Source organism: Capra hircus, chromosome 7 (assembly GCF_001704415.2).
Source record: "Capra hircus breed San Clemente chromosome 7, ASM170441v1, whole genome shotgun sequence".
NCBI classification, from domain to species: Eukaryota; Metazoa; Chordata; class Mammalia; order Artiodactyla; family Bovidae; genus Capra; species Capra hircus.
Window position 1 is genome coordinate 60,877,033 of NC_030814.1, and position 9,032 is coordinate 60,886,064.

A 9,032-nucleotide genomic window follows, 5' to 3' on the forward strand; every position below is an offset into this window, starting at 1 on the left:
CTGCCCCATCTCCAGCAGAATGATAACCTTCACCTGTCAGACAAGTTAAAAGTAATCATTTCTGCTGTATTCTTGGAGTTTCGGGCCTGTGCTCGTGTGTTCCGTAGGAGGTAATATGCTGTGATTATGTCTGCTGTGATTGGTTTGTACAGTGGATACTATGGGTTATTCTTGAGCTCAGGGCCCAGCCTTCCTTGATTCTTTTTCCAGAATAAGTTTGTTACCCATTCATCTCCTAATATATGACATTTCACTTTTTATTAAGGAAGGTTTAGAATATCTAATGTCCCTTGAATTCATTTCTTACCAAGATTTCTTGAGTTAGCTATATACCAGTTGCTGGTCTCCACTGCCATGCCTGTGCAAAGTTCCCAGGAGCCTGGATGATATTTGATTTTCAGTTTTTCTGCCCCTTTTATAATTTACTTCAATGATAATGCTAGATTTGGAATTCAGATTTAAAATGTGAATAATATCTTTATTTTAATATAATTTTTGTGTGCACAGAAACCATATAAGTAAAAAAGTGTAAGATTACATAGGTGATTATATTACAAAACGGAGAAAAACTACTAGTGTCTGAATATTGCATTTTAGATAGACAGTTTCAGGTATATATATGGTAAAGCTTTAAAGAAACCTATTTCTTAAACTGAGCAGCAGACCCACCTGAGGGAAGTGCTCTCTCCTCACCACCTTAGTATTTTTTGCCAAAAGGCCCAGATTTGAGTAAAGGGGAACGCCGTGAGCGCAGGATTCGGGCATAAGGGCTGCAGTCTGTGGAACTTTGGCAGGTAGGTGTTCGGGGAAGTAAGTTACGAAGAAATGGTTTCTTCCCTGGGGGCTGCTGGTTTGGTTGCTGGTTTTCCTGGTTGGCACCAAGGCGCTTTTTGGTAGAAGCCTGGCCTTGGAGTTTCAGTACAGTATGATACTGCTCCGCAATGCATGCTGCCTTCTTCCGAAGGTCCAGTTTTACTAGCGTCATATTATTCTGCAACTCAGCCAGCGTCTGATCCTAAGGAAGATGAACAGAGTTATAGAAAACATTTCTGTCTGATCTATTAGAGAAACTCAAGAAGGCAAGGTAATACACACTATAGTTAATAAAACTTCTTTTTACAGAGATTAGCTCTGTATGGTCAGAGCTTTAATTGAATGGTGTGTGTGTTGGGGGTGGGTATTGGTTTTTAAGACCCAAACAAATAGCAATGAATAGAAGGACCTTTTCTAACACATCAGGTGGTATGAGCCTGAATTTTACTTAACCTCCAAGAACCTCATTTCCTGGGTGGGTATCAAATTAGGATGTATTTTTTTACATTTCCATATATCTGGATGGAATCAGGGTGCATTTATTGATGACAGTGTCATAGGTTAATTGTTAGTGTTTTGTTTTACTATTGTATGTTACAGTTAAAGCATCTTGGATGAAATATGATAATATCTCCCTCCCTAGGATAGTTATAACAGAAAAAGCCTATAATTACTTAGCATAATGCCTTGTACTTAGTGAATGGTTACTTTGCAAGGAAGAGAAACTCCCCTCACTAAAAGATTAGCCTAAAAATCTTTTTTATCTTCCTCGCATATACTCTGACATGGGCTGATGGGAGAAAGCGATATATAGGCTGCCCCAACCTGTTTGATTAAGATGTCATCACAAGTGGCCAAGGCTTGGCGAAGTTTTCCTGCTCCAGTGTTGTGGCAACAGGCTCTTTCCGCTGACTGGAGAGACTCACCAAGTTTCTGAAGCTCTGTCCGCAGTAGCCTTATATTCTGAAAAAGGAAGAGTAGGAACCAAATTGTGGCCAAGACGTCACACCAAGTGACCTATAGGAGTCAGAGAACCATCTGAAGAGAAGTAAAATTAGAAAGGCTAGCTATAAGAATGCAGTAGCCACTCTCCAGGATGGCACAGAAAGCACCTTGTCCTCACGTTAACCAGGGATACAGTGCTGGAAACTGTCTTAGGTGAGAGCTTTGGTAATGGAGAACGCTAATTACCTTCTGGCCCTCCTCTAACTTCTTGTCCACATCAACGATGAAAGGCTTGGCTGAGGGTAGGGGTTCTAACATTTTCTGGTACTTCTGCAGCTCTGAAGGGAAGAAACAATAACCTCACATGTGTAGGCTTTCTAGCCTTGGACTTACCTCTTTAACTGAATTAACAGTAGTTTGCAAAAAACATAAGTGAGGCCATGTGCATCCTAGAATGAAAGGTCAAGGGGATGTAGCTTGGCAGTCAAGGAAATTATGTTGGAGTTGGCCCCAGAAAGCCTAAGTTTGAAGAACAGCTCTCCCTGAAATACTTCTGCTTGTGCCCTCTCTCCCTCTTCACCTTCAGTGGTGGAGTTTAGCTCTGCTTTGCATTGTTCCAGTTTAGCTTTAATCTCGTGGAGCTGTTGGGTGGAAACAGAAGCCAATCTTTGTGATCGCCGTAGGGACAGTTCAGACTCTGAGGGTTGATGGGCCACATGCTGCTGCCTGGCTTCCTGCAGGAGAGCTTCTAACTCTTTAATCCTCTCATCTCGCTCCTAAAGGGAAACAGAGAACACAATTCTGTTCAGAGTCAGACAAATCCTATAGGTATAGACGACTGAAGGATGACCAAAAATTTCCCTGTAAATTAGCATTTACACCATTTCTTGGCCAGTCAAACTCTAAATCAGTTCATCAAATATAGACTGACATAAAGCACTAAGGAGGCGAGAGAAAGGTGAATTACACATTCCGCCCCTACTTTATCTCAGGCAAGCTAGTGATGGGAATCTGAGCAGCTACTTGGGGCTGGTTCAGGGCAACTCACCTGAAGTTCTTCTTGGTAAAAACTTGTCAGTGACTCCTTGAGGATTGTTAGTTTGTCTTCATACAGTTCCTCTAGTAGTTCCTTTTGTGTGTCCAAATGTTCACTGTCAGAGGAGAAAAGAGAAGTCAGTGCAGATTCTGAGGAGTGAGCTTGGAAAGCAGATCTTGAGGCACTACTCCACCCTAGTCTCTACTCCCTACCCTATGGTCTCAGTGAGAGAACAAGAGGGGTTACTTGGCTGGTACCTGCACCACTGTTCTCGTTGTTGCATCTGCTCCACCATCTCATTGCAAATTTCATCACGGAGCTGCATCTCCAGCCGCAACTTTTCCTGCCGTTCTTTCAAAAGCAGTGCTTTCATGGCTTCTACCACCTGTAGGAGCTCCTAGGAGGGACACACAGGTCAGAGGTCATCAGAAGTCCATGCCCTAAAAAGGTACAGGTCCACTTGGAACATAGCATGGAAAGCTGCTGCACCAAAGTTTTCCTGCATTCTTACCTCCTTCCCATATGTGGAGATGTCAACTTCATTTTCAATGTCATCACCAAGGCCTGGGTCAGTCTTAGCTCCAGTCTCTAAGCTGGGAGAAGCGCGCAGACTGTGTTCCTTGAGGAATGAATGTATCGATGGAAATCCCAGTTGCACAGGTGGAGCATGCACAAGCTAGTGAGGGGAAAAAAATCTTAACTGAATCCATTACTAGTTCCTAGTAGCTTTCTGAAGTACAGGTACCAGCCCAAAGTGCGCACAGTCATCCCACCTATAGCTTCGCACCTGGCTAGCAATGGCTGAGAACTTGGCCACATGAAGGGTCTCATCATAGGTAGATGCACAGGGATTCACATTGACAATCATGCAGGAGCGGCCTCGGCCTGTGAAGAAGCCTTGAAACACTCGAGTCAGCTTGCTGTCACGGAAGGGAACCAGGTTCTGCTTTGACCTGGCAGGGAATTAAAGAGAATAGTGCTGTGAGCAGAGCTCTAGCCCCTGAGGAGATACTAGCACTAGCCCCTGTGATGATCAGGAAGTCTCTTGGCAAACTGCAGAGTGCCAGGCCATCTGGCTTGTAGTGAAAAGCTTACCGGTTCTGCTGGTTTTGGCGCAGAGCAGCGATACAGCGGCCCAGGGTATGCAGAGAAGTGTTAATGTTTCCTGCTTCCTTCAGCCGCTCGCCACTCTTTTGATCTTTGCAGCGCTCTGAGCCAGCGAGATCACAGAGTGATAACCTTGAGTGATGGACAGGATCTGACATTAGGACCCCACGTTATATGCTTTTTAGCCCCTTCATATAGTTCTAGGGAGGGAAGGACCTATGAAGAAACTCTGTACCCAAGGAAAGACAACATGAATCTAATGGAAGTAATTCCTCTGAGGACTGTCTTGTCCCCTCCCCCAACCACCATTTAAGGCCCCAAAGCCCAAATTTCTAAATGGAAAAACTTACTCGCTAATCTTGGGGATTATATCTCCTTCCCCCTGAAGGTGCAGGATCCGGATTGAGAAGATGCTATGACTAGAAGTTAAAAAAAATAAAAGTCACTGCATATCTTCTATGACCAGGTGGAGGACTAATGTTTCCTGAAACACAGTGAAAGGCTGACTCATTAACCTACTAACCTGCGGCTGGAGTTGTGGTTCAGGTGGGTGCTGGCAAAGCTCTGGTTTTTACGACCAACTTTCAGGAGCTTCCAGGCCTCCTCAGCATCCTGAACATGAATCCAATTGAGATCTGATGTAAAGATGAGCATACATAAGATGGGAGCACCTAACTCTTTTCCAAGTCTCTCCCAAGGTCCCCTCCAGGGTTCATGCCAGCCACCGTGCTTTCCCATACCTTTTACGTAGGGATTGCCATTCTGATCCTCACACAGCCGCAGAGTCTGCCTCTTGCGCTGCTGGCTAGGCGGTTCTAACAGGTCATAAAGCAGTTCATTGTAGATCTCAAAGAAGGAGATCCAGATGGAGAAGCGAAGATCTGCAGGGACACTTACAGGGGCAGTGTCTGGTTGTGCCCATCGGTGACTCATTTCTGGGGAAAAAGCCAATGTCCAGAGCATCAACTCAAGGGTAATCCACCTCTCCTTTAGCCTGCAGGGGCCGCAGAAAGTGGAACATAGGTTACAACCTCTGATCTTTACCCTTGAGTTTTGGGGAGCAGAAAATGGATTCCTACTGTTAATTGGCACAGAGCCCAGTCATGGTACATACCATCCAGCTGGCTACTGCTGGGAAACTGGCTACTGGAGGAGAGCCCTGCAATGCCACTGTCAAAGCTGGTGCTGGTACCCATCCGGCTGTCAATGTAGACACTTTTCTTCAAGGAGGTGGACAGCTCCTCCTGGAGGGGTCCAGGGATAAGATAAGCACAAAACTTTCTGGAGGTTTGTCCCCTATCCCTGCCTCTGTGAACACCAACACTTTACCTCTTGGAGGCCTCCATTTAGTAGGGCCAGTTTCTTTAATTCCTCCTGCCGGATCTGCTTGCTGTCTAGCCACATTACCTCATTGGAGAACAAGGGCTTCAGACTAGGTGTTGGATGAAGCTGGCCTTGGAGGCTATTGAAGATCAGAGCCAGGGACCTGGGCAGGATCCCACCATCCTTGATGGTACCTGGAGGCATGCGAAAGATGGACAGTTGCAGCAAGCACTGTTCAGCTCAGAGCATCAAAAGCCAAAGACAGTCAGCAGTTCTGTGAGGTCTAATACTCACCTTGAATTGTGTAGGTTTTCCCTGAGTTGGTGACTCCATATGTATAGATGAGCCAGTTCTGTCCTTTAAGTACATCCTTTACCATCTCCTTCACAGTCAGGTTGAAGAAAGATGCCTGTCCCACTTCTGGTCCAAAGATCTAGGGACAGACTCAATTTCTCAGAGGCCCATCCTTCATCTGGAGAAGGCAATGGCAACCCACTCCAGTATTCTTGCCTGGAAAAATCCCATGGATGGAGGAGCCTGGTAGGCTGCAGTCCATGGGGTCGCTAGAAGTTGGACACAACTGACCAACTTCACTTTCACGTTTCACTTTCTTGCACTGGAGAAGGAAATGGCAACCCACTCCAGTATTCTTGCCTGGAGAATCCCAGGGACAGGGGAGCATGGTGGGCTGCCATCTATGGGGTCACACAGAGTTGGACATGACTGAAGTGAGTTAGAGGCAGCAGTAGCATCCTTCATCTCCCACTTTTCCCTGTGTCAAGCCAGAAAATACATCCCTTCCTGGGTGGTTGGCTCTGGAGACTACTCAAGCAGCTTCTTCCTGCAGTGCTACCAGTTGCTGCCTAAATACTCTCTGCCAGTCCATCTTTCATCCAAATCAACAAATACTTACAGAATGCTATCCACTAAGTCCAGTGCTGCACACAATATGGAGCAACATAATGGTCACAAGCATGGGCTTGGTAGATAGATGAATCTAGATTCAAGTCCTAACTCTACCAATGACTAGCTACATGGCCTCAGGAACATATTCAATGAGTCACAATATCCTTACCAGGAAAATAGGAACAGTGATGATAGTAACAACAGAGTTGTTGGGAATTAATAGTACATGACAAACTCACAACACACAAGGGTCCCCAAAACTGTAGACATGCATATACAATAAACTCAGTCAAGTAAAATGCTTTCCTTCTGAAGAGGGAATAAAGTTGCCCCTACATGTTGGTCCCTTGTTCACATATCAGTAACTCCATACCTGGGAAAAGGTGAATCTGTGGGTGGCCTGTCCAATTCCTCGTTCGTTGCTCTTCTGGGCAAAAGAGTCCTTGGGTGCCTGAAGGGCAAGGGTCTCCATATTCTCAATACAGACACAACCCTGAGATGGGGGAAAACAGTTGTCACAGAAGGAAACAATTCTGGGAACCTCTGCTGTACGTATCATTCCTTTTAAATCCTCCCTCCTCAGAAACGTACCTGATCCTCCTGTCGTTCTAACTCCGAAGGTAACAAGGGCCTGACCCTCAGGTATACTTTCACCTTCTCTATACCATCTTCAGATGGAACCTGTTAGTAGAATTCCCAGTCAGAATCACAGATTAATCTCAGTTACTTCTGAGCAGATGGGCAAACACAACATAGTCTCTGGGAATCATGCTAACACTATCCCAATTAACTTCAGATGACTCTGTGCCATTACTCTGATTCCATAATCATTCCAACCCACATGGAGGTTTTCAGTAATCACCATTCCTTGTCTCTTCAGTATCCTGCAAACTTGGCGTACCACAGATTATCTGCATCAGAAGTGGCTGACTGGTATGAAAATCAGTGTGTGATATTCACAGTAGTGAAGCACTTTGCGTGTGTGCTAAGCCACTTGTGTCTGACTCTGTGACACTATGAACCATAGCCCGCCAGGTTCCTCTGTCCATGGAATTTTCATGTGCTCTATCCAAGAATACTGGAGTGGGTTGCCATGCTCTCCTCCAGGGGATCTTCCAGGCCCAGGGATTGAACCCATGTCTCTTACGTCTCTTGCATTGGCAGGTCGGTTCTTTACCATTAGTGCCACCTAGGAAGGCCCAGTTAAGCACTTTGGAGGCAGACATACCTGAATTTGAGTCCCAGTTTCATCATTTAGTAACTATGAGATCTTAAATAATCACACCCACCACATTCATTTAACAAATATTTATAGACATCTACTCTGGCCTAGAAATTCTAAGAGGCTCTGGTAGCCCACAGTGAAGAATATTACCAACGCTTCTGCTCTCATGAAACTTCTACAGAAGAGAAGACTTCTGAGTGGAGCTGTTCTCAACTATGGCCATTTCCCTTTCAAGAGACATTTAATAATGTTAGGACAGGTTTCCTGGTTGTCACAAATGGGAAGGAGCTACTGAATTCTAGTGGGTAGAGGCCAGGAATGCTGCTTAACATCTTAAATTGCACAGGATAGCCCCCTATAACAAAGAATTATCTGGCTCCAAACATCCATAATGCTGCACCTGAGAAACAGCTCAGCAGAAAGTTAGTTTCCTTAAATGGAAGGTACGGTTGATATTAAAACCTGAATGTACATTTCACCTACTTAATGGTGATATGACCTTGTGCAAAGTAACTAAAATGTCTGGGCCTCGTGGTGAAGGAGAGACAAGGACTGCCTTTCCTCATAGGATAAATTGAGAGTAAGCGTTCAGTTTCATTAATGCAACGCAATTAATAGCTTTCTTATGGACACACAACTGTACATTTTTTACTTATCATGCTCTTAATTTTGAGTTGACCTGTCAAACTCTAGAATTGCTGGGTTTTTTTACCTCATGCTTCTCTGTATGGACAGCTAGTAGGCTGATTATATCACTTTCAGTCCCCAAGCCACTCTTCAACTCCTTTACCTGCTTGTCTTCCAGGGAGGTGGAGATGACAGAGCAGTCTGACAGCAGGTCCTTGCGTATAACAGATCCCAAATCTGCAGCTGTGGACTCAAACATGGGGGAGACTACGACCTCCTCATCGGACAGCAAGCCAGCTGGTGGAGAAAGGATCCCTTGCGACATGGCAGCAGGGGCAGTTTAGGTCTAAAAAGAGACAAGAGCGGGTAGGGAGGAGAACCTTAAGGGATAAAAGGGGCTGAAGAATTCTGCCTCTTTTCTAGGTAAGAAACAATTCCCTCGCCCCAGGACAACCTAGTCTCGCTGCCTGAATTCCTACTCCCTTCTCCTTTCAACTACCATCAAACGGGAAAGAGAGAAAGAGCTAATCATTTAATCCAATCTGAGGCAGCATTTCGGACCGCGAACAGGAATGAACAGATATCTAACTCCGAAAACATAAGGCCAAGTTCCAAGTAGGGAGCCTCCCTCAGCCGTGTCAGAAGCCCTAGGCTCATTCTCTACACCTCGCTTCTAGGCCCACGGTGAGGACAGAATTATTAAGAAAAACAGAAATGGCGGCAGTTCCGCTTTCTGAATGCCTAATCCGCCAGAGCAAAGGTGCCCCAACTTGGCTCAAGTTCAGCCGCACACTTACCTAAAGACGCCACACTTCTACGGGACCGGCTCACTCACACCCCACAGCCGAAACTGGGCTTTCGGCAGCTTGAGAGAACAACCCCACCCACGAAGCGCACCTTTGTTTCTGATACAATGTTTTAAATTGCGCGCTGAGTTCGTTCGGCCAATCAGATAGCGAACCTTGCACCTACCAATCAGTGCAAGGGGGCGGGCGAAACCCGGAAACGGTTTTCTTAGGCTTGACCTCTCTGCTCAAATGTGGGACGGGT

General features: G+C 45.5%; 1 protein-coding gene across 2 annotated transcripts; it reads right to left on the bottom strand.

The window, feature by feature from the left end:
* On the bottom strand, positions 411-8,970 carry KIF20A (kinesin family member 20A). 2 transcript variants are annotated; one of them, XM_005682979.3, is made up of 19 exons: positions 8,780-8,970; positions 8,146-8,328; positions 6,729-6,811; positions 6,504-6,627; positions 5,519-5,657; positions 5,231-5,418; positions 5,016-5,145; positions 4,642-4,836; positions 4,425-4,536; positions 4,252-4,320; positions 3,890-4,033; positions 3,582-3,747; positions 3,306-3,470; positions 3,052-3,191; positions 2,807-2,909; positions 2,339-2,534; positions 2,005-2,096; positions 1,639-1,776; positions 411-1,015 (listed from the first exon to the last, which is right to left on the bottom strand). In XM_005682979.3, exons 2-19 carry the CDS (start codon positions 8,305-8,307, stop codon positions 698-700), a joined length of 2,664 nt encoding a protein of 887 aa, XP_005683036.1. In that variant the 5' UTR covers positions 8,308-8,328; positions 8,780-8,970; the 3' UTR covers positions 411-697. The 2 variants fall into 2 exon arrangements, with proteins under 2 accessions (XP_005683036.1, XP_005683035.1); XM_005682978.3 differs by having other exon boundaries at positions 6,504-6,623; positions 6,722-6,811; positions 8,780-8,966.